Source organism: Nerophis ophidion, linkage group LG02 (genome assembly GCF_033978795.1).
Source record: "Nerophis ophidion isolate RoL-2023_Sa linkage group LG02, RoL_Noph_v1.0, whole genome shotgun sequence".
Classification (NCBI taxonomy): domain Eukaryota; kingdom Metazoa; phylum Chordata; class Actinopteri; order Syngnathiformes; family Syngnathidae; genus Nerophis; species Nerophis ophidion.
The window spans coordinates 75,735,579-75,761,600 of NC_084612.1; the positions used below are offsets into that span (position 1 = coordinate 75,735,579).

General features: G+C 42.6%; 1 protein-coding gene across 5 annotated transcripts in view; it reads right to left on the bottom strand.

The window, feature by feature from the left end:
• sugt1 (SGT1 homolog, MIS12 kinetochore complex assembly cochaperone) overlaps positions 1–26,022 on the bottom strand; it is an 82,874-nt gene that overhangs the window by 42,762 nt on the left and 14,090 nt on the right. For 3 of the 5 annotated variants that reach the window (XR_009804866.1, XM_061891203.1, XM_061891218.1), the window contains exons 5-10: positions 24,189–24,259; positions 20,460–20,513; positions 17,382–17,410; positions 17,181–17,203; positions 14,597–14,693; positions 12,534–12,641 (exon numbers count right to left, since the gene is read on the bottom strand). Coding sequence is in view for 4 of the 5 variants with exons in the window: in XM_061891203.1 (XP_061747187.1) it covers positions 12,534–12,641; positions 14,597–14,693; positions 17,181–17,203; positions 17,382–17,410; positions 20,460–20,513; positions 24,189–24,259 (382 nt within the window). In the remaining variant the exon portion in view is untranslated. The remainder of the gene's footprint in view (positions 1–12,533; positions 12,642–14,596; positions 14,694–17,180; positions 17,204–17,381; positions 17,411–20,459; positions 20,514–24,188; positions 24,260–26,022) is intronic. The other 2 variants (XM_061891227.1, XM_061891237.1) reach the window with 2 other exon arrangements.

Here is a 26,022-nt window from a genome sequence, read left to right on the forward strand (position 1 = left end):
AGACTTAATAGGGAGTTTTAAGTCACCCCGGTAAGGCGTCCGCGTGCGTTTGTGTCTACGGGCCATGTGTACCCAAGGAGCCCGGTGGACCAGCAAACAGTCACGGCTTTGTGGGCGAGCCGGAGAGTTTGAACACCGTGCGGCGCTAACCTTGAGGTCGGTGCGTGCGCGCGTAAAAAAGCAGGTGGCGTGTCCACGAAGGGGGCCAGACTGACAATAGAAAGACAAAGATGGAACATAAAAAAAGTTGAAAAAAAAAAAATGCAGAATGAGCACGGAAGCTTTTTAAGATCATCACAAGCTGTGGTGTCTTCCAGACCGTGTTTAAGTTGCAGCACACGTGCACCTCTGGTATGCAGTGTCCGCTGTTGCCATGGGAAAGTCAGAGCGTTTTTGTTTTTTTTCTCTCCGTGCTGCTTAGCCTAAACTCAGCACTCTGGAGCCAAGTAGAAAGTCTGAGCAGTTCCCCACTGGCCCACAAATATTGATATTAAGATCATACAGCAGACTAGGGTTGTACGGTATACCCATATTGGTATAGTACCGCGATACTAATGAATCATAGGGGGACATATTTAAGTAACAAAGACTTAATTTAGAGTTATTTAGTCAGCTGGAGGCGTGTCTTAATGAAATTAAACAATGGATGTCCGCTAACTTTTTGCAACTCAACGCCAAAAAAACGGAAATGCTGATTATCGGTCCTGCTAGACACCGAACTCTATTTAATAATACAACTCTAACATTTGACAACCAAACAATTAAACAAGGCAACTCGGTAAAGAATCTGGGTATTATCTTCGACCCAACTCTCTCCTTTGAGGCACACATTAAAAGCGTTACTAAAACGGCCTTCTTTCATCTCCGTAACATCGCTAAAATTCGCTCCATTCTGTCCACTAAAGACGCTGAGATCATTATCCATGCGTTTGTTACGTCTCGCCTCGACTACTGTAACGTATTATTTTCGGGTCTCCCCATGTCTAGCATTAAAAGATTACAGTTGGTACAAAATGCGGCTGCTAGACTTTTGACAAGAACAAGAAAGTTTGATCACATTACGCCTGTACTGTATATACCTTTATATACATATATACATACATATATACCTATACTGTATATACCTTTATATACATATATACATACATATATACCTATACTGGCTCACCTGCACTGGCTTCCTGTGCACTTAAGATGTGACTTTAAGGTTTTACTACTTACGTATAAAATACTACACGGTCTAGCTCCATCCTATCTTGCCGATTGTATTGTACCATATGTCCCGGCAAGAAATCTGCCTTCAAAGGACTCCGGCTTATTAGTGATTCCCAAAGCCCAAAAAAAGTCTGCGGGCTGTAGAGCGTTTTCCGTTCGGGCTCCAGTACTCTGGAATGCCCTCCCGGTAACAGTTCGAGATGCCACCTCAGTAGAAGCATTTAAGTCTCACCTTAAAACTCATTTGTATACTCTAGCCTTTAAATAGACTCCCTTTTTAGACCAGTTGATCTGCCGTTTCTTTTCTTTTTCTTCTATGTCCCACTCTCCTTTGTGGAGGGAGTCCGGTCCGATCCGGTGGCCATGTACTGCTCGCCTGTGTATCGGCTGGGGACATCTCTGCGCTGCTGATCAGCCTCCGCTTGGGATGGTTTCCTGCTGGCTCCGCTGTGAACGGGACTCTCGCTGCTGTGTTGGATCCGCTTGGACTGGACTCTCGCGACTGTGTTGGATCCATTATGGATTGATCTTTCACAGTATCATGTTCTCATATGTTCTCATAGTCATCAGTATCATCAGTATCACAGTATCACGTTCTCATAGTCATTATTGTCACCGATCTCCCACTGGGTGTGAGTTTTCCTTGCCCGAGGATGTCGTAGTGGTCTGTGCAGCCCTTTGAGACACTAGTGATTTAGGGCTATATAAGTAAACATTGATTGATTGATTGATTGATATTAAGATCATACAGCAGACTAGGGTTGTACGGTATACCCATATTGGTATAGTACCGCGATACTAATGAATCATAGGGGGACATATTTAAGTAACAAAGACTTAATTTAGAGTTATTTGGTTAGGGTTAGAGTTAGGGTGTTTAGGGTTAGTAATGGTGAATATGTTCCCCATACTAAAGTGTTACCGGCTTACAGGTTTTATAATCAGGTCATTAGATAGATTAGATTAGATAGTACTTTATTTATTCCGTCAGGAGAGTTCCTTCAGGAAAATTAAAATTTTCAGCACAATCCCATTCAAGATCAGACAAACATTACAGGGAGACAGAACAGGATCGCTGACGGGTCTGCCGGCTTCCAGCGCCCCTTACAAAAAAGATGAGATACAGGTAAACAAGGGGGGGATGGGAGAAAAAAATAGAAGATTCCATCCATCCATTTTCTACCGCTTATTCCCTTTTGGGATCACGGGGGGCGCTGGCGCCTATCTCAGCTACAATCGGGCGGAAGGCGGGGTACACCCTGGACAAGTCGCCACCTCATCACAGGGCCAACACAGATAGACAGACAACATTCACACACTAGGGACCATTTAGTGTTGCCAATCAACCTATCCCCAGGTGCATGTCTTTGGAAGTGGGAGGAAGCCGGAGTACCCGGAGGGAACCCACGCATTCACGGGGAGAACATGCAAACTCCACACAGAAAGATCCCGAGCCTGGATTTGAACCCAGGACTGCAGGACCTTTGTATTGTGAGGCAGACGCACTAACCCCTCTGCCACCGTGAAGCCCAAAACTAGAAGATTAAAATAAAAAAATAAAAAATTAATTTAAAAAAATCGGTCTTAGCCTGGGCCCTGGAGAGGGGGGTGGAAACTGAGGCCAAGGGGGAAAAAAAAACAAACAAAAAAACCCCTTCATGCAGAATAAGACATTAATAAGTACTTAATAATTACTAATTAAGAGCCAATATGTTACTAATTTGCATGTTAATAAGCAACTAATTAATGGTGAACATGTTCCCCATACTAAAATGTTACCAAAATCATCTAAAATACTAGCATACAATTTTAGCATGCAAACATGGTATAGCTCGGTTGGTAGAGTGGCCGTGCCAGCAACTTGAGGGTTCCAGGTTCGATTCCGAGTCACTGCCGTTGTGTCCTTGGCCAAGACACTTCACCCACCTGCTCCTAGTGCCACCCGCACCGGTTTAAATGTAACTTAGATACTGGCTTTCACTATGTAGAGCGCTTTGAGTAACTAGAGAAAAGCGCTACATAAATACAATTTACGAATACATGGCAGTGGTCCCCAACCACCGGTCCGGGGGCCGGCACCGGCCCGTGACGCATTTGCTACCGGGCCGCACAGAGACATTAAATAATCTATAACCGACCGCATTTTCTCCCACTTAACTTTGGCCAGTCCAACCAGAACACAACACTAAGCTTATTCATAGATGCAGGGTTACCCGCAGCGCTTTGTTGTTAAGGACCGAACCCTGGGGAACTCCACACGTTACCTTAACGTAGTCCGAGGTCACATTGTTATGGGAGACACACTGCATCCTATCAGTAAGATGAGAGTTAAACCAAGACAGGGCTGAGTCTGACATACCAATTCGTGTTTTGATACGTTCTAATAAAATATTATGATCGACGGTATCGAAAGCAGCGCTAAGATCGAGGAGCAGCAACATAGATGACGCATCAGAATCCATCGTTAGCAATAGATCATTAGTCGTTTTTGCGAGGGCTGTCTCCGTGGAGTGATTTGCCCTGAAACCGGATTGAAAGGTTTCACATAGATTGTTAGACGCCAAGTGTTCATTTAACTGCTCCGCAACAATTTTTTCGAGGATTTTTGAAATAAAGGGAAGGTGAGACACCGGTCGGTAGTTTACCATGAGGTCAGGATCGACGGTAGGTCTTTTAAGAAGAGGATGAATAACCGCTTTTTTGAATGCTAGGGGAACAGTGCCCGAGGAAAGTGATAAGTTTATAATATTTAGCACTGATGGACCTAATAATACAAAGAGCTCCTTGATCAGTTTCCCAGGAAGAGGGTCAAGTAAACATGTTGTCTGTTTTATTCCATTTACACGTTGTAACAATTCCTCCAATGTTATTTCCTCAAAACGAGAGAAACTATTTTGGAGGGCAGTATCCGCCGTATATACAATCGTGTCAGTGTTAATAGAACCCCGTTGTAGCTGGGACGCATTGTCTTTAATCTCCTTTCTAATGACTTCAATTTTCTTACTAAAGAATTGCATAAAGTCATCAGCTGAGTGGGTGGAGCTACTGGAAGGGGTCCCTTGTTGGGTTAGCGATGCTACTGTACTAAACAAAAATTTAGGATCGTTTTTATTACGGTGGATGAGATTTGAGTAATATTTAGCTTTAGCTAAGGTAAGCATGCGTTTATAAGTTATTAAACCATCACTCCATGCTTGATGGTGCACCTCAAGTTTAGTCGTGCGCCATTTGCGTTCCAGCTTTCTACATAATGTGAAGTGAATGATATTTATATAGCGCATTTTCTCTAGTGACTCAAAGCGCTTTACATAGTGAAACCCAATATCTAAGTTACATTTAAACCAGTGTGGGTGGCACTGGGAGCAGGTGGGTAAAGTGTCTTGCCCAAGGACACAACGGCAGTGACCTGGTTGGCGGAAGCGGGAATCGAACCTGCAACCCTCAAGTTGCTGGCACAGCCGCTCTACCAACCGAGCTATACCGCCCCGAGCTCTAGTTTCTTCTGTAAACCACGGGGTGCGCTTTTTTGGAGCCTTTTTTAACTTTAGCGGTGCTATGTTATCAATGGTTTCGCGCAGGGCGTCGTTAAAGTTGTTAGTGAGGTTATCAATAGAGCCCACATACTTTGGGAATGGTGCCATTACCGAGGGCAGTAGGTCAGCAAGAGTTGTCGTTGTGGCTGTATTAATGTTGCGGCTGCTATAGCAGTTATTATTATTATTAGTTTGACGAACATGCGTCTGAACCTCGAATTTTATAAGGTAATGATCGGACAATACTTAAGTATACGGAAGTATCGTAACTTTGGAAACGGTGATCCCCCTGACAAGCACTAGGTCTATCGTATTACCGTTGCGATGCGTGGGTTCATTTATTATTTGTGTGAGACCACAGCTATCAATTATAGTCTGGAGCGCTACGCACGGTGGGTCCGATGGGGTATTCATATGGATATTAAAGTCCCCCATTATGATTATATTATCGGCGTGTGTCACTAGATCAGCAACGAACTCTGAGAATTCATTAATAAAGTCCGAATAGGGCCCTGGGGGGCGGTAGATAACAGCCAGGTGTAGAGGCAGCGGTGTGACAGACCTCATAGTAAGCACCTCAAACGATTTATATTTATTATTTATGTTAGGACTAAGGTTAAAGTTTTCGTTGTATATTAGTGCGACCCCCCCACCCCTTTTAAGCGGACGGGCAATATGCGCATGTGTAAAGTTAGGAGGACATGCCTCATTTAGCGCAAAAAAGTCGTTTGGTTTAAGCCAGGTTTCGCTGAGACCGATGACGTTAAGATTGTTGTCTCTGATGATATCATTAACTAACAACGTTTTGGGAGACAATGATCTTATGTTTAAAAAACCTATATTATAGGTAGTGGGCTGTTTTAGGGAATTTTTGATCAAATTATCCGTAGTAGCAATATTAATAATGTTGTGTTTATTATGCCCAGTGCATTTAGTATAGTTACGACCATATCTAGGAATTGATACGACGGGAATTTTCCGATTGTTTGATTGTTGCTTTGATAAACTGCACGCATCATGGTTAGCCACCTCAGTAACGGGGATTTTCCGATTGTTTGTTTGTTGCTTTGATAAACTGCACGCATCATAGTTAGCCACCTCAGTAACGGGGATTTTCCGATTGTTTGTTTGTTGCTTTGATAAACTGCACGCATCATAGTTATCCACCTCAGTAACGGGGATTTTCCGATTGTTTGTTTGTTGCTTTGATAAACTGCACGCATCATAGTTAGCCACCTCAGTAAAACACATGTCCAACTCTGAAACCCTCAAAGCAGAAAAAACTTGTTTTAATTTAACTGACTCCTTACCCAGACCAGTAGTCTCGCATCTTCCATTTAAATCTGGCTGCAGGATGGAGGGAAGTGGTGTCCTGTGGGGATTAGCCTTCTGCTTTGTTTTTAGCCCCGCTCGACATCCGCGTTTCCGATCACACCGCTGGCATCTGCTCCGTAGACGGCCCCCGCTGCTACTAGACCCCCCTGCTTCACAGGCCGCTGGATGTAGCCGTCTACGTATTCCCATGCTAGTTAGCACGTTTAGCACGCACGCGTCTATCGGTCCAAAACGGCCCGATATGTCCACATCCAGAAGTGTCTGGCGGCCGTACGTGATCACGGAGTGACCACGATGTGAGCCAGCCATGAAGTTCGTAGAATTGTCCGGTATTTCTGCCAAATGTTTCATCTTTAGCAGGAGCTCCGCGAGGACGCAGCCCGTCCGGGCGCCGCCATCTTGGAGCATGTTAGCGTCGATTAGCGTAGCATGTTAGCATCGATTAGCTGGCATTCACGCCGCGACCAAATATGTCTGATTAGCGCATAAGTCAACATCAACAAAACTCACCTTTGTGATTTCGTTGACTTTACTGTTGCAAATGCATCTGCAGGTTATCCATACATCTCTGTGCCATGTCTGTCATCGCCGGTAAATTGTGGAGACACTTTGGTACATTCAATGGGGGTCTGGCGGCACACACTTCGGCATCTTCATGCCAGTGGTGCAACTTGAATCCCTCCCTGTTAGTGTTGTTACACCCTCCGACAACACACCGACAAGGCATGATGTCTCCAAGGTTCCAAAAAATAGTAGAAAAAACGGAAAATACCAGAGCTGAGACCCAATGTTTACAATGTGTTGAAAATGAAAATGGCGGCTGTATTACCTTGGCGACGTCACATTCTGACGTCATCACCTCCAGACCGATAAACAGAAAGGCATTTAATTCGCCAAAATTCACCCATTTTGAGTTCGGAAATCGGTTAAAAAAATATAAGGTCTTTTTTCTGCACCATCAAGGTATATACAGTATTGACGCTCACATAGGTCTGGCGCCGCCATCTTGGAGCATGTTAGCGTCGATTAGCGTAGCATGTTAGCATCGATTAGCTGGCATTCACGCCGCGACCAAATATGTCTGATTAGCGCATAAGTCAACATCAACAAAACTCACCTTTGTGATTTCGTTGACTTTACTGTTGCAAATGCATCTGCAGGTTATCCATACATCTCTGTGCCATGTCTGTCATCGCCGGTAAATTGTGGAGACACTTTGGTACATTCAATGGGGGTCTGGCGGCACACACTTCGGCATCTTCATGCCAGTGTTGCAACTTGAATCCCTCCCTGTTAGTGTTGTTACACCCTCCGACAACACACCGACGAAGCATGATGTCTCCAAGGTTCCAAAAAATAGTAGAAAAAACGGAAAATACCAGAGCTGAGACCAGATGTTTACAATGTGTTGAAAATGAAAATGGCGGCTGTATTACCTTGGCGACGTCACATTCTGACGTCATCACCTCCAGACCGATAAACAGAAAGGCATTTAATTCGCCAAAATTCACCCATTTAGAGTTCGGAAATCGGTTAAAAAAATATAAGGTCTTTTTTCTGCACCATCAAGGTATATATTGACGCTCACATAGGTCTGGAGATAATGTTCCCCTTTAACAACAAAGAGCCACTGCTTAAACTAAAGTCTAAAAAAAAATACAAAAAAAATAAAATATATATATACACCGTATTTTCAGCACTATAAGGCGCTGAATCATAAAAATCAACTACAGGCTTCCTAAATGCTGTAATAAATTAAGCATGATGAGTTGAACATTTGTGAGCATGTGGCATAATAATGACATACTTGGTATCTCAGGTAACTACCACTGTTTTGTTTTTACTTTATGGAAAAAATATCGAGATACATATCGTATATTGCTATTCAGCAAATGGAGCGGAAAACACAACCAAAAATTCTAGGCTTCTTCACGCGACAAAGCCGGTCTATTTCACCCCCCGGGCTATTTGGTGGCAGCGGCAAGGTGGGGACGTGATGGCGACAGGTCGAGTTACACCGATCATTACACCCACCTACCCCCTTCCCCGGTCTGTCCTGCCAGAGAGACACCACCTTAACTAACACATTTTCTGGGGGAAACACTTCACACATCATTGATTTGCTGTGAAAAGGGGTTGAAAAAAATAAGCTCTGCTTTTTCCAACTCCTTTTTGGACATGTTGTAATGAGAAATGACTTAACCATGTGATGTGCCATATTGTAACTGTACGCACATCAGTTTAATAAATATTAGTATTTCTTTATGGATAATTTGTATTTGAGGTGCTGCCTCAGAACACAACCTGACAGCAGACAAAACTGAATCTGGACACAGTCATTAGCCCAAGTATGTAATACCCACTAACGGGTTTATGGTTGAAAACATGTTTCTGCACATCAAGCCTGTAATTGAGGTAAAGTACTTGAAATGAGTGTAGACTGAATGACTGAGGATTTGAGTGTATATATATATATATATATGTATATAGGCGGATCTCTGACCTTACTGTGCACAGGCAGAGAGGATTTTCTCATTTCTTCCCCAGCTTCAGAGAGCTTTACCTGCATTAAGGATCTATGGACAGAATCAGTCCATTTTTACAGCACGTTAGGGAAAAGATTACGATCTCGTAACTAATGTAATAAGGACTGTATCAGCGAACCAAATACAATTTGAACATTTCATTTGATAAGAATGGAAACTTAATGGTTGATGGGTTTTGTTTGGGGAAAAATTTAATAAAAAAACATTTTACCTTTGGTTACGGATTTAATAATGTCAAGGTTAAAGAGTGCTTCTTAATGATAAAGAGAAACGCGAGTTGTAGACACATTTGTAGATGGATCTTTGATTCCGCGACTTTGTCCAACATATAATCTAAAGTTAAAATTAAAGTTCCAAATAATTGTCACACACACACGAGGTGTGGCGAAATTATTCGCTGGATTTGACCCATCACCCTTGATCAGGTGGTGAGGGGAACAGTGGGCAGCAGTGGCGGGCGCGCCCAGGAATCCTTTTTTGGCGATTTAACCCCAAATTCCAACCCTTGATGCTGAGTGCCAATCAGGGAGGTAATGGGTCCCATTTTTAAAGTCTTTGGTCAGACTCGGCCGGGGTCTGAACTCACAACTACAGTTTTTTTTGCCGATATTGTCCAACTCCTAACTACTGATTCTGATATACACACATACTTCAATCAATAAGAATTTAGCGGGGTAGGGTCATGGCAGAAGTGCATTGTGGGTCATAGAATGCTAACTGCTATATGCTCCTGCCGTAGCTATTAAAATGGATCATTTCATGGTTGGCGGTAACTTAGAAAAACTGAGAAGGGGCTGAACAAAAACGGCACCGAAAAAGAGATCATGTACTGCAGATCACAAGCTGGACGTAGTGAAATATGCAGAAGAAAAGGACAAGAGGAAGCGGCGCATACCTTTGGAGTTGGCAGAGTTGTTTGGAAGCGACATCGAGGAAGAAGATTTCATGGGATTTATCGATTAGGAGGGGCAGATAGTTTGGTAAAGGTATAGCATGTTCTATATGTTCTAGTTATTTGAATGACTCTTACCATAATATGTTAGGTTAACATAGCAGTTGGTTATTTATGCCTCATATAACCTACACTTATTCAGCCTGTTGTTCACTATTCTTTAAAGTTTGATCACATTACGCCTGTACTGGCTCACCTGCACTGGCTTCCTGTGCACTTAAGATGTGACTTTAAGGTTTTACTACTTACGTATAAAATACTACACGGTCTAGCTCCATCCTATCTTGCCGATCTTGTACCATATGTCCCGGCAAGAAATCTGCCTTCAAAAGACTCCGGCTTATTAGTGATTCCTAGAGCCCAAAAAAAGTCTGCGGGCTATAGAGCGTTTTCCGTTCGGGCTCCAGTACTCTGGAATGCCCTCCCGGTAACAGTTCGAGATGCTACCTCAGTTGAAGCATTTAAGTCTCACCTTAAAACTCATCTGTATACTCTAGCCTTTAAATAGACCTCCTTTTTAGACCAGTTGATCTGCCGCTTCTTTTCTTTTCTTTCTCCTATGTCCCCCCCTCCCTTGTGGAGGGGGTCCGGTCCGATGACCATGGATGAAGTACTGGCTGTCCAGAGTCGACACCCAGGATGGACCGCTCGCCTGTATCGGTTGGGGACATCTCTACGCTGCTGATCCGCTTGAGATGGTTTCCTGTGGACGGGACTCTCGCTGCTGTCTTGGATCCGCTTGAACTGAACTCTCGCGGCTGTGTTGGAGCCACTATGGATTGAACTTTCACAGTATCATGTTAGACCCGCTCCACATCCATTGCTTTCGGTCCCCTAGAGGGGGGGGGGTTGCCCACATCTGAGGTCCTCTCCAAGGTTTCTCATAGTCAGCATTGTCACTGGCGTCCCACTGGATGTGAATTCTCCCTGCCCACTGGGTGTGAGTTTTCCTTGCCCTTTTGTGGGTTCTTCCGAGGATCTTGTAGTCGTAATGATTTGTGCAGTCCTTTGAGACATTTGTGATTTGGGGCTATATAAATAAACATTGATTGATTGATTTATTTTAAATTGCCTTTCAAGTCTATTCTTGGTGTTGGGTTTTATCAAATACATTTCCCCCAAAAATGCCACTTATATCTGTTTATTTCCTTCCTTATTATGCATTTTCAACAGGTGCGACTTATACCCCGGTGCGACTTATACTCCGAAAAAAACGCTATTTAAACTCGATGTTCGATATATTTTTCGGTGAAAGTATACATGTAAAGATATTAATTTTTGAGCGATATTCTCTAAAATTAAAGTGATAACATCTGTACTGTAAACTTTTTTTCCTTTTTTATCATGCATTTTCGGCCGGTGAGACGTATACTACGGAGCGACTTATAATCCGAAAAATACGGTATTTAAAGGCCTACTGAAATTTAAACGGGGATAGCAGGTCCATTCTATGTGTCGTACTTGATCATTTCGCGATATTGCCATATTTTTGCTGAAAGGATTTAGTAGAGAACATCGATGATAAAGTTCGCCACTTTTGGTCTCAAATAAAAAAGCCTTGCCTGTACCGGAAGTAGCAGACGATGTGCGCGTGACATCACGGGTTGTGGAGCTCCTCACATCTGAACATTGTTTACAATCATGGCCACCAGCAGTGAGAGCGATTCGGACCGAGAAAGCGACGATTTCCCCATTATTTGAGCGAGGATGAAAGATTCATGGACGAGGAAAGTTAGAGTGAAGGACTAGGAAAAAAAAAAGGGAAAAAAAGGCGAGGGCTGTGGGAGCGATTCAGATGTTATTAGACACATTTATTACTAGGATAATTCTGGAAAATCCCTTATCTGCCTATTGGGTTACTAGTTTTTTTAGGGAGATTATACGGTACCTGAAAGTCAGAGGGGTGTGCCCACGGGACGCCACGTTTTTCGATGAGGCGAATCGAAAGCAGCCGTTGGGGCCAGGCTGAGCTTTTTTTCCCCCCTCCTCCACAGTGGAAGCATCCCACGTTCGGGGGCAGCCGGTTGGAGGAGACAAGAGTCCGTAGCTGCCTCTTTGACAGGTGCACGAGGAACGACGCAAGCTATCTGCTCATGTCTACGGTAAGAGCGGACTTATCACCACAATTTTCTCACCGAAACCTGCCGTTTGACATGTGGTAGGGAACCATGTTCGCTTGACCGCTCTGTTCCATAGTAAAGCTTCACCGTCATCTTTCGGGAATGCAAACAAGGAAACACCGGCTGTGTTTGTGTGGCTAAATGCAGCCGCAATAATGATAAATGAGTTGTACTTGTATAGCGCTTTTCTACCTTCAAGGTACTCAAAGCGCTTTGACACTACTTCCACATTTTACCCGTTCACACACACATTCACACACTGATGGAGGGAGCTGCCATGCAGGGCTCTAACCAGCACCCATCAGGAGCAAGGGTGAAGTGTCTTGCTCAGGACACAACGGACGTGACGAGGTTGGTACTAGGTAGGGACTGAACCAGGGACCCTCGGGTTTTGCACGGCCACTCTACCACCGCGCCACGCCGTCCTTACAATACACCGCTTCCCACCTACATCTTTCTTCTTTGACGTCTCCATTATTCATTGAACAAATTGCAAAAGATTCAGCAACACAGACGTCCAGAATACTGTATAGTTATGCGATTAAAGCAGACGACTTATAGCTGGGATCGGGGCTGGAACAACATGTCATCATACCACGACGTTTTCAACAGGATACCTCGCGCGAAATTTAAAATTGCAATTTAGTAAACTAAAAAGGCCGTATTGGCATGTGTTACAATGTTAAGATTTAATCTTTGATATATAAACTATCAGACTGTGTGGTCGGTAGTAGTGGCTTTCATTAGGCCTTTAAAAAGAATGTTTAATGTTTTTTTAGGTCTTATTTATTTTTCTAGCACATTAAATACACAGGCAAAACAAACACCATACCTTAGTGGCGAGGACCCTGAAGTTGCTCTGTAGTGGGACGATGGGATGCAGAAGTCGGAGGTCGAGGTCATAGTAATCCCCAGACGCGAGCCCAATCGAGGCCGAGAGCTACAGAGAAGACACAGATGTCAGGTTTTCACGCAGACTGGACAAGTTGGTAGAGAAGGCCAGTAACATGGCGGGAGTGGAGCTGGACACTCTGGCTGTGGTGTCAGAGAGGCAAAACTCCTAGCCATTATGGACAACACCTCCCACCCACTACACTAGGCTCAGACTCCCTAAATGCAACACGGAACGACACAGGAGGTCCTTCAAACCGACAGCCATCAGACTGTATAATTCATATGTTCCTTGACTGCACTTAAATGTAGAATATATTTATACTATTCATATATTATATATTAGTTATATATTATTTTCTATTGTCAATCAATCAATCAATGTTTACTTATATAGCCCTAAATCACTAGTGTCTCAAAGGGCTGCACAAACCACCACGACATCCTCGGTAGGCCCACATAAGGGCAAGGAAAACTCACACCCAGTGGGACGTCGGTGACAATGATGACTATGAGAACCTTAGAGAGGAGGAAAGCAATGGATGTCGAGCGGATCTAACATGATACTGTGAAAGTTCAATCCACAATGGATCCAACACAGCAGCGAGAGTCCCGTTCACAGCGGAGCCAGCAGGAAACCATCCCAAGCGTAGGCGGACCAGCAGCGCAGAGATGTCCCCAGCCGATACACAGGCGAGCAGTACATGGCCACCGGATCGGACCGGACCCCCTCCACACGGGAGAGTGGGACATAGAAGAAAAAGAAAAGAAACGGCAGATCAACTGGTCTAAAAAGGAGGTCTATTTAAAGGCTAGAGTATACAAATGAGTTTTAAGGTGAGACTTAAATGCTTCTACTGAGCAAACTGTGGTGCTGAATTTCCCCCGAAGGATCAATAAAGTACTTTCTATTCTATTCTATAGCCAACAATAAAAAATAAAAAAAAAGCAGCAATACTATATGAAACAACATTTCCGTACTTTGAATTGTACACACAGACTAGATAAAAATGTCAAAATTCATGATGTTGTCGACTTTCTTCAGAAACTCCACATCAAAGCGTTTAAGCCCGGAGATGTCAGCGTGTCCACGAGAATAAACATCTGATCTGGCTAGTGTGACAGCCAAAATTCTGCCGCTGTCGCCGACAGCCGCAGAGTGATTAGAGACGATGGAGGGTCAGACAGCTCCTAACAGCCTGTCACTCACCGGGAGAGGATGGGTGGCCTGTGAGCTTACAGGGGCATGGCCTCGGCTCTGGCCCAAATCCCTGCACTTATCACACTGTTAAAAGTCGCCCAGGTATAGAAAAAGAGTGGAAGAAACTCTACACCCGTGAAGCTGAAAACGCAAAGTAGCCCTGCCTGGGTTTCTGGCTGTTCTTAAAACAATCAGAGCCTTAATTTGTATTGGAGTGAGTAATTCCTGTGCGGTCTGGAGGTACACGGCCGCACCGCGCTCACCCACCAGGGAAAATAAATGGAACTCTTGCCTTTCATTTTTAATTTCCTTTGTATATAGTGACCTAATAAAAATAAAAAAATGAACGTATCTGCGCTTGCCACCATGGAGGGAGCTTTGGTGTGAACTACAGATAAGTGACTGTGTGATTTAGAGGGAGCGAACAGTTTTTGAAATGAGGGTAAACTCAGTTTATTCTACGGCGGAGAGACAAAGCCGCTCCCTGGGGTGCCCTGCAGCCAGCCCTTTGAGAAATGGGGAGACAGAATAACAAGAAAAAGAAAGCGTAGTTGTCCCCTGGAGGGCCACTGGGGCTGATCCAGTTGTACCTTCCATCTTCAGACAATTAGGGCGGTTGGAGAATGTGCAGAGGGGTAAATTGCCCTTAGATCTGTACTTTGGGGCAATGTTAACAAGGCACCACCGGGGGCGCAGTTGGTCTGTGGGGAGTTTTATATGAGAGCCATCGAAAGAGAAAACACCAAGGAGCACACCCCTCCCCCGTCTCATATTCACATACAAAAGCCCAGCTTCTTTAATACCTCTTGTTCCATGAATTTCACAGACACTCCGTCCTTCGGAACATTTTTCGCCATGACTGTGACGATGACCTGGGATTCTGTTTGGTACCAGTCATATCTGTAAGAAACACACCCAAAATATGTATTAAATTACACCATTAGGTTTAGTTACAGTAGAAATTAACAATATTTCAGTTCAGTTTCAGTTTGTTTGGTACATGCATACAATGTAATGCAGTGGTTCTCAACCTTTTTTCAGTGATGTACCCCCTGTGAACATTTTTTTAATTCAAGTACCCCCTAATCAGAGCAAAGCATTTTTGGTTGAAAAAAAAAAGAGATAAATAATTAAAATACAGCACTTTGTCATCAGTTTCTGATGTATTAAATTGTATAACAGTGCCAAATATTGCTCATTTGTAGTGGTCTTTCTTGAACTATTTGGAAAAAAAGATATGAAAATAACAAAAAACTTGTTGAAAAATAAACAAGTGATTCAATTATAAATAAAGATTTCTACACATAAAAGTAATCATCAACTTAAAGTGCCCTCTTTGCGGATTGTAATAGATATGCATCTGGATTCTTCACAAAAAAAGAAATCTTTAACATCAATATTTATGGAACATGTTCACAAAAAAATCTAGATGTCCACACTGAATATTGCATTGTTGCATTTCTTTTCACACTTTATGAACTTACATTCATATTTTGTTGAAGTATTGTTCAATAAATATATTTATAAAGGATTTTTGAATTGTTGCTATTTTTAGAATGTTTAAAAAAAAAAATCTCACGAACCCCTTGGCATACTTTCAAGTACCCCCATTTGAGAACCACTGATGTAATGCATCACACAATTCCAGTTGTTTCGTTACAGATTGATTGATTGAGACTTTTATTAGTAGATTGCACAGTTCAGTACATATTCCGTACAATTGACCACTAAATGGTAACACCCGAATAAGTTTTTCAACTTTTTTAAGTCGGGGTCCACAGTAATCCATTCATGGTAAGTAGTTCCTCCTCAATATATTCAGGTTCAAAAATATATGGCAGTAGTTCATCCTCAATATTTTCAGGTTCAAAAAGATATTGGTTGATTGAGACTTTTATTAGTAGATTGCACAGTACAGTACATATTCCGTACAATCGACCACTAAATAGTAACAACCGAACTTGTTGAAGTCGGGGTCTACGTTAATGAATTCATGGTAAAGCACGTCTGAAAAGGAGTAGGAAGAAGCGGAGCTTATTGAATCCTGCCCCTTTTCACACCAAAGCAATTTTATCCAATTTCTTTGTTGTCTGTAACAGAACAGTGAACAAATACATAATAAATAATATAACAGAGTAAGCAAACAAATATTAAATACATAATTAATCTGTGTCTCAAAAAAAGGGTTCAAGATGTTCATCTTAATTCCTGTTCTGTGCACTTTGTGAAGTTTAAACAGCCTCTTAAACTGAATCATATTAAAGTTAAAAAGTTAAAAGTACCAATGATTGTCTCACACACACTAAGTGTGGCGAAATTAACTTTTGCATTTGACACATACCGTTAATCACCTCCTTGGAGGTGAGGGGAGCAGTGAGCAGCAGCAGTGGCCGCGCCCGTGGCCTTCTCTCTTTTTTTTTTTTAAAGAATTGTTGTACATTCTTGGGTAGCAGGTTATAGTTTGCGTTATACATAATTTCAGCTGTTTGGAAATGCACCAATTGATTGAGACTTTTATTAGTAGATTGCACAGTTCAGTACATATTCCGTACAATTGACCACTCAATGGTAACACCCGAATAAGTTTTTCAACTTGTTTAAGTTTAAGATCGTGAGATCGACAGGCGGATCGGTGCGGCGTCTTCAGTAATGCGGACGTTGTACCGGTCCGTTGTGGTGAAGAAGGAGCTGAGCCGGAAGGCAAAGCTCTCAATTTACCGGTCGATCTACGTTCCCATCCTCACCTATGGTCATGAGCTTTGGGTCATGACCGAAAGGATAAGATCACGGGTACAAGCGGCCCAAATGTGGCGGGTCTCTCCCTTAGAGATAGGGTGAGAAGCTCTGCCATCCGGGAGGAACTCAAAGTAAAGCCGCTGCTCCTCCACATGGAGAGGAGCCAGATGAGGTGGTTCGGGCATCTGGTCAGGATGCCACCCGAACGCCTCCCTAGGGAGGTGTTCCGGGAATGTCTGACTGGTTGGAGGCCACGGGAAAGACCCAGGACACGTTAGGAAGACTATGTCTCCCGGCTGGCCTGGGAACGCCTCGGGATCCCCCGGGAAGAGCTAGACGAAGTGGCTGGGGAGAGGGAAGTCTGGGTTTCCCTGCTTAGGCTGTTGCCCCCGCGACCCGACCTCGGATAAGCGGAAGATGATGGATGGATGGAAATGCACCAAGTCGTAGGATTTCAATAATTGTGATTGAATAAATAAAGGGTTTGTATGTTCTCTATATACAACATGATGTATTATTCTAGTTGATTTACCCAATGAGTTTGTTTTTTTTACAGCTATTTAATCAGACTCAAAATGACATACATGGCTTGATAGTGTAATGGCATTATTTAAACACCCCCCAAATGTGTAGTAATATTGATGTACTTACTTCACGTTCGGCCCTGCTGGCTTCTGTTGCGTAACGTAGCCCGAAAAGGAGACATGATTCATAAAGAAGACAACAATGTGAGAAGCAGAACAAAAACAAGGGGCTGAAGAAAACAATACAAACAGGGCTCTGTGAGGCAGGTGCTCTTTAAGACTGCACAGAGCAACAACGCCCCCTATTGGCCATGCAGGGAACACTCACCGTCTCCACGCGGCTGTCCTCCGTCTTCTCTGCAAGACAAAGAGCAACAATGTGCTTCCCTGGCATGTGCTGACAATTAAAAGTCTGACTTTTCGGCAATTTCTAAATGTACAAAACATCCAAAATGAACAAGCGCTTTCACATATGTGCTATCAGTTTGTTTACTGCTCCATCCCCGCCCAGTTGACTTGCAGAAAGCCTGATCCCAATTTGCCGGCATGCTATCATAAATTATTCACTGACAACATACAGAGAGCGTGGCGAGAGAAGCAAGATGAGATGATGGGAGACGTGTGATGTTGTCTTAATCAGGTCATAAGGGGGTCTGCTGTCTTGCTCCTTCAGTTCAGTCTAATCGGCGCTCTCTAACTGATGAATCACACCTCTCCTGGGAGCGTGTGCCCTCCGGGGCGCTAGAAGCATGTTTGTCAAAACTCGTGTTTACTTGAGACGGTCCAGAAATCACAGACACACACACACACAGCCCACCCAGACATGCGATACATCTTTAATTTAAGCAAGCAGGTCTGGCTCAACATTTCATCGCAGCAATCACTCAGATTTATGAACGTGTGCATGCACGGTTCAGTTTTCAGGATCAGTCATCGACAATTTAGAGTGAAAAGCCAATTTTATTTTCACTCTCGTACAAAACATTCTAACTTGGATTGTTTCCCTGGCTTCGAGACTCTCCTGAAGGACAGTGGGGCGGAGACACAAAAAACTCCCTACTTGGACTAGCGACTGCACGACATCAAGGCCGCGGAACAGAGATACGCGTCAGGCTTGCACACAGACATGCATCCGCTGGAGCCTATCTCAGCTACAATCGGGCGGAAGGCGAGGTGCACCCTGGACAAGTCGCTAAATCATCGCAGGGCCAAAACAGATAGACAACATTCACACTCACATTCGCACATATGTAGCATAATCTACAAAGATACAAATAATTGCTGTTGCGACATCTAGTGGACACATTTAAAACAGCAGTTTCTTTCATTCAAAAATTTCGGCTCATTTTTATATTAAGCAAACTCAACACCCCTGATGTAAGTAGTCATGAAAATAAAGAAAACACATTGACTGAGAAGGTGTGTCCAAACACTTGGCCTGTACTGTATATTGAATAAAAATAGCTTGTCAGCTTGAGGAATTACAAACCCCGTTTCCAAATGAGTTGGGAAATTGTGTTAGATGTAAATATAAACGGAATACAATGATTTGCTAATCATTTTCAACCCATATTCAGTTGAATATGCTACAAAGACAACATATTTGATGTTCAAACTCAAACTTTTTTTTTTGCAAATAATTAACTTTAGAATTTGATGCCAGCAACACGTGACAAAGAAGTTGGGAAAGGTGGCAGTAAATACTGATAAAGTTGAGGAATGCTCATCAAACACTTATTTGGAACATCCCACAGGTGTGCAGGCTAATTGGGAACAGGTGGGTGCCATGATTGGGTATAAAAACAGCTTCCCAAAAAATGCTCAGTCTTTCCCAAGAAAGGATGGGGCGAGGTACACCCCTTTGTCCACAACTGTGTGAGCAAATAGTCAAACAGTTTAAGAACAACCTTTCTCAAAGTGACATTGCAAGAAATTTAGGGATTTCAACATCTACACTCCATAATATCATCAAAAGGTTCAGAGAATCTGGAGAAATCACTCCATGTAAGCGGCATGGCCGGAAACCAACATTGAATGACCGTGACCTTCGATCCCTCAGACGGCACTGTATCAAAAACCGACATCAATCTCTAAAGGATATCACCACATGGGCTCAGGAACACTTCAGAAAACCACTGTCACTAAATACAGCTTGTCGCTACATCTGTAAGTGCAAGTTAAAGCTCTACTATGCATAGCGAAAGCCATTTATCAACAACATCCATAAACGCTGCCGGCTTCGCTGGGCCCGAGATCATCTAAGATGGACTGATGCAAAGTGGAAAAGTGTTCTGTGGTCTGACGAGTCCACATTTCAAATTGTTTTTGGAAATATTCGACATCTTGTCATCCGGACCAAAGGGGAAGCGAACCATCCCGACTGTTATCGACGCAGAGTTGAAAAGCCAGCATCTGTGATGGTATGGGGGTGCAGTACTGCCCAAGGCATGGGTAACTTACACATCTGTGAAGGCACCATTAATGCTGAAAGGTACATACAGGTTTTAGAACAACATATGCTGCCATTTAAGCGCCGTCTTTTTCATGGACGCCCGTGCTTATTTCCGCAAGACAAAGCCAAGCCACATTCAGCACGTGTCACAAAAGCGTGGCTTCGTGAAAAAAAGAGTGCGGGTACTTTCCTGGCCCGCCTGCAGTACAGACCCGTCTCCCATGGAAAATGTGTGGCACATTATGAAGCGTAAAATACGACAACGGAGACCCCGGACTGTTGAACAACTGAAGCTCTACATAAAACAAGAATGGGAAAGAATTCCACTTTCAAAGCTTCAACAACTAGTTTACTCAGTTCTCAAACGTTTATTGACGTTTATGCCCTTTCCAACCACTTTGGCACGCTTTGCACCCATGAAATTCCAAGTTAATTATTATTTGCAAAAAAAAAAATTAAGTTTGTGAGTTTGAACATCAAATATCTTGTCTTTGTAGTGCATTCAATTGAATATGGGTTGAAAAGTATTTGCAAATGATTGTATTCCGTTTATATTTACATCTAACACAATTTCCCAACTCATTTGGAAATGGGGTTTGTAGATGACATTCAGGCCTATCACTGAAATGAACACCTTGCAGTCTTGTTGTTGTTATAGCTATCATTGAATGTACTGTATAGCTTAAAATCTGTCAAACAGCTACTATTAACAGACAACACACATAACTTACTGCTTACAACAGTAGTTATACAGGGAGTAGTTTACCTCCTAAAAGCCAGACGACGGCGGGATATAATGCTTACAATACTTTGGGAAGTAAGCGCCCTCTAGGCAGTCGCGGAACAACCCCTTCAATGGCTGTAAATGTCTGATCAGCTTAGCGGATATTTATACCCATCAACATGTGATGTGAAACTCTGCTCAAATGGTTTCACTTTCTTAATAATACTCACCATCCAACATTTCCTCACATCGCTTGATCCAAATCTCAAAAGTTTTTTCAGAACCTGTTAGGAACAGAAGAAAACAAAAGGGCCTCTCAGTTTGTTTGTTTTGTAACATATATAAACCTACCCCCTACACTGCAAAAACTGAACTGTAAGTACGATCGAATACCTCAAATAAGGGTGATATTTGCTTATTTTCTCTGATAAGATCATTCTTCTCACTGAGCAGATTTTATGTTAGTGTTTTACTTCTTTTAAGGGTTTTGGTCCTAAATAATTATTTCAGTAACTCAGCTGCAGCATAAAATATAGAGTAAATCCACCAAAAAATAGACATTAAAAACAAAGAGAAGCAGCTAACGTAGAAGGTAAAAACAAGGGTGGCGCTAATGAGCCGCGCATTACCGACCCCCGCCAGAATGAAATCTGTGAGGGCAGCAGAGGGCATCTGCAGCGCTTAAACCAAATGTCAGAAAAATATTGAATTGGATCTTTGAGGGCATGGAGCTTAGTTTTTGACCTGACAATTCAGCTAATTCTCAACTGCTGGATTCAACTTTTAATTACACCACCTAACCTATGCCGTGGAAGTTGAACTCTGGATTTGTTGAAAATGTTTGACAATACGTCTTCTGCCCCTGCATTAACAGAACACATAATTTAACTATATCAGATAATATTTAACAAACATAAAGTTTGTTAAAAATTACATATTGACCAATGCGTCACATAACTTTAATTGGGGAAAATCCATCAAATCAATCATGGTTGAAAAAAAAAAATCCTCTCATGTAGGGCACCGTTATATCTTCTCAGGAGACACTAGAAATTAAACTTGGTTATACTTGTACTATAAATTGGTCATTACACACAGAGTGAAATATTTAAAGAAGGTATTTTCTAATCATTTTTAACCTGCTACTTTATTGCTAATAAACATCATGAACAATGCCTTCAACGGTTCAATATTGTACTGGTTCACACACTAATAACAAAAATTATGTTGTTTTTTTTTTACCATAGGGCGCACTGTTGATGAGCGGGTAACTTCGGGTCCATTTTCAGACCAAAGGCGCACTGGATTATAGGACGCATTATAGACTTAGACTTCTTTTATTGGGGCGGCATAGCTCGGTTGGTAGAGTGACCGTGCCAGCAACTTGAGGGTTGCAGGTTCGATTCCCGCTTGTGCCATCCTAGTCACTGCCGTTGTGTCCTTGGGCAAGACACTTTACCCACCTGCTCCCAGTGCCACCCACACTGCTTTAAATGTAACTTAGATATTGGGTGTCACTATGTAAAGCGCTTTGAGTCACTTGAGAAAAGCGCTATATAAATTCACTTCACTTCACTTATTGTCATTCAAATTTGAACTTTACAGTATAGATAAGACCGCCCACAAAACGGCGCATCCGGAAGCAACTGTCAGAAAGCGGCTTGAAGATGATCTGTAAAACGTCATCTGTACAACATTTTGACCAAAGAAGCACCATTACATGTTATGTAGACCACAAGGGAGTGTTTCCAATTTAGAAAAATAATAATATGACTGCTTTAATGTGCCTAATAATGCGGTGCGCCTTATATATGGAAAAAGATCGAAAATAGTCTATTCATCGGCAGTGGGCCTTATAATCCAGTGCGCCCTATGGTCCAGAAAATGCGGTAATCATCGCCTTATAATCCGGTGCGCCTTATATACAGAAAAAGATCGAAAATAGACCTTTCATCAGCAGTGGGCTTTATAATCCGATGCGCCCTATGGTCCGGAAAATACGGTAATCAGCGCCTTGAAATCCAGTGCTCCTTATATATGGAAAAAAAAAATCATAAATAGACCATTCATCGGCAATGCGCTTTATAATCTGGTGCACCCTATGGTCCGGAAAATACAATAATCAGCGCCTTAAAATCCAGTGCGCCTTATATATGGAAAAAGATTAAAAAAAATAGATCATTCATCGGCAGTGTACTTTATAATCCGGTGCGCCCTATAGTCCGGAAACTACGGTAATCCGCGCCTTATAGTCCGGTGCGCCTTATGTACCAAAAAAAAAAATCGGAAACAGACCATTCATCGGCAGTGGGCCTTATAATCTGGTGCGCCCTATGGTCCGGAAAATGCGGTAATCAGCGCTTTATAATCCGGTGTGCCTTATATACGGAAAAAGATCGAAAATAGATCATTCATCGGCAGTGGGCCTTATAATGCGGTGCACCCTATGGTCCAGAAAATAAAGCAATCGCCGCTTTATAATCCGGTGTCCCTTATATATGGGGGAAAAAAAATCTAAACTAGACCATTCGTCAGCAGTGCGCTTTATAATCTGGTGCGCCCTATGGTCCGGAAAATACGGTAATCAGCGCCTTGTAATCCAGTGCTCCTAATATATGGGAAAAAAAAATCGTAAATAGACCATTCATCGGCAATGCGCTTTATAATCTGGTGCACCCTATGGTCCGGAAAATACAATAATCAGCGCCTTATAATCCAGTGCGCCTTATATATGGAAAAAGATAAAAAAAATAGATCATTCATCGGCAGTGTACTTTATAATCCGGTGCGCCCTATAGTCCGGAAACTACGGTAATCCGCGCTTTATAGTCCGGTGCGCCTTATGTACCAAAAAAATCGAAAACAGACCATTCATCGGCAGTGGGCCTTATAATCTGGTGCGCCCTATGGTCCGGAAAATGCGGTAATCAGCGCTTTATAATCCGGTGTGCCTTATATACGGAAAAAGATCAAAAATAGACCATTCATCGGCAGTGGGCCTTATAATGCGGTGCACCCTATGGTCCAGAAAATAAAGCAATCAGCGCTTTATAATCCGGTGTCCCTTATATATGGGGGGAAAAAAAATCGAAACTAGACCATTCGTCAGCAGTGCGCTTTATAATCCGGTGCGCCCTATGGTCCGGAAAATACGGTAATCAGCGCCTTGTAATCCAGTGCTCCTTATATATGGAAAAAAAAATTCGTAAATAGACCATTCATCGGCAATGCGCTTTATAATCTGGTGCACCCTATGGTCCGGAAAATACAGTAATCAGCTCCTTATAATCCGGTGCGCTTTATACATGGGGAAAAAATCGAAAATTGTCCATTCGTCGGCAGTGTGCCCTACAGTCCGGAAAATGCGGTAATCAGCGCCTTATAATCCGGTGCGCCTTATATACGGAAAAAGACCGAAAGTAGACCATTCATCGGCAGTGCGCCCTACGGTCGGGAACATGCGGTAATCCGCGCCTTATAACCCGGTGTGCTTTTTATATGCAAAAAGATCGAAAACAGACCATTCATCAGCAGTGGGCCTTATAATCCGGTGCGCCCTATGGTCCGGATAATACGTTAATCAGCCTGACATAAGCCTTGATAATTATATTTGTGATTAATACATGGTTTTACATTATTTAACACGCTATATCCACTTACATTGTAAGTAGGTTTGATATAATTATTGAATATGATTAAAATAAAGAGTAAAATTACTTATTCGATGTAAATATTTGAGTGGGCCTTTGGACTCTGTATAATAGAAAAGTTGGGCGCCGAGGTCAAAAAGGTTGAGAACCCCTGATCTAGCCAATTTTGTCTGTTTTTCTATTCACTGGAACCGAAGACCTTTGCAGAGAACTGTATACATTAAAAACCGCAGGGAACAATAGCTTTTTTGCTCAACAAAAAGGGACCATGGTGTGCAAAATCTCCGGGCCAGGAGAGGCTGTACTCACCATCCAGTTGGTATCCTTGAGTGAAGGCTGCATGGGCTGACTCATACTGGCTCAGGTGGTACTCTGCTATTCTGGGGGTGGAACAAGCACAGCAACAAAAAGCTGGTCACATTTCCTTGATTCAAAACTGCCAGACTGCTACAGGAGGGTTAAGGCTTCACATATGGAGGTCCTCAACCAAAATGTGAAAGGAACAAAGTAGAACTTCGCATGCAGTAAAAATCTATTAGAATTAAATACAAATATATCAAGCTCGGTTACAAACTAATTATGACATACCATTACAGTTCAGATCCTGTTCTGTCTCCCTGTAATGTTTGATCCTTTTCTGTCTACTTGTAATTTTTGTCTGATATTGAATGGGATTGTGCTGCAAATTTTAATTCCCCCTCTGGGATTAATAAAGTATTTCTGATTCTGATGTCTGATCGCAAATTTTAAGGACTATTTTTCTTTTTAATTGCCTGACTGGCGATCGACTGACACACCCTCCGTCATCGATGTAATGGGCACCCCGGTCTTAAAGGAATGCAACTTTTGAAATATCAATCCAATCCAATCCACTTTATTTATATAGCACATTTAAACAACAATAACATTTCCAAAGTGCTGCACAGCCATGTTAAAAACAATTGTAAAAAAATAAAAAATAAAAATAAAATAAAAAAAAGTATATATATATATATATTATGCCCCACCAATGACTGAATAAAAACAAAAAATAAATATAAAACCAATAAAAACAAATATGATTAAAAACTATTTTAAAGGGTAAAATCAATGAAAACATTAAAATAGAAATCAAAGTGTATAAAAAACCCAGAGGACAACAGAGGACAGAGGACCACACAACTCACGTAGTGTTAAAAGCCAAAGAATAAAAGTGGGTCTTAAGACGAGACTTAAAACACTCCACTGTGGAAGCAGTTTGAACATGGAGGGCCAGAGTGTTCCAGAGCTTAGGGCCGACCACAGAGAAGGCCCTGTCTCCCCTGGTCTTAAGTCTGGTCTTGGGCACCACGAGCTGGAACTGGCTCTCGGACCTCAGAGCGCGCGCAGGAATGTCAATTTGGATAAGGTCCGAGATACATTGAGGTGCCAGTCCATGTAAAGATTTAAAAACAAACAGCAATGTTTTAAAATCAATTCTAAAATGAACAGGGAGCCAGTGCAAACTCTGAAGAATTGGGGTTATATGCTGGCGTTTCCTGGCCCCTGTTAAAAGTCCTGCTGCCGCGTTCTGGACTAACTGCAACCGGGAGAGAGCTTTTTGGCTAATGCCAGCATAAAGTGCATTGCAGTAGTCCAGGCCACTTGAAATAAAAGCATGCACCACTTGTTCAAAAAGGTTAAAAGATAAAAACGGTTTAACCTTTACTAAAAGACGAAGGTGATAAAAACACGATTTTAAAAAGCCATTGACTTGTTTGTCTAGTTTAAAATGGCTGTCTATAGTGACGCCAAGGCTGCTGACTTTGGGACACACATCATTTTGCAATGGTCCCAAGTCAGTGAGGGCCGGACCAAAAACTAAAATTTCCGTTTTTCCCTCATTCATTATTAAAAAATTCTGGGCTAACCAAGCCTTGACGTCACATAGACAGTTAAGAAGGGGTGCCAGGGGGCCGTGGCTTTTTGAAATCGGCATATCAATTTGGCAGTCATCTGCATAAAAGTGATAAAACACTCCATGTTTCTTAAAAATATTTCCAAGAGGGAGGAGATAAAGAGCGAACAGGATGGGGCCTAAAATAGATCCTTGGGGGACACCACAGTAAAGTGGGGCAGAAGAGGAGGTGGCGTCCCCCAGCCTGACAGAGAAGGACCCTCTCAG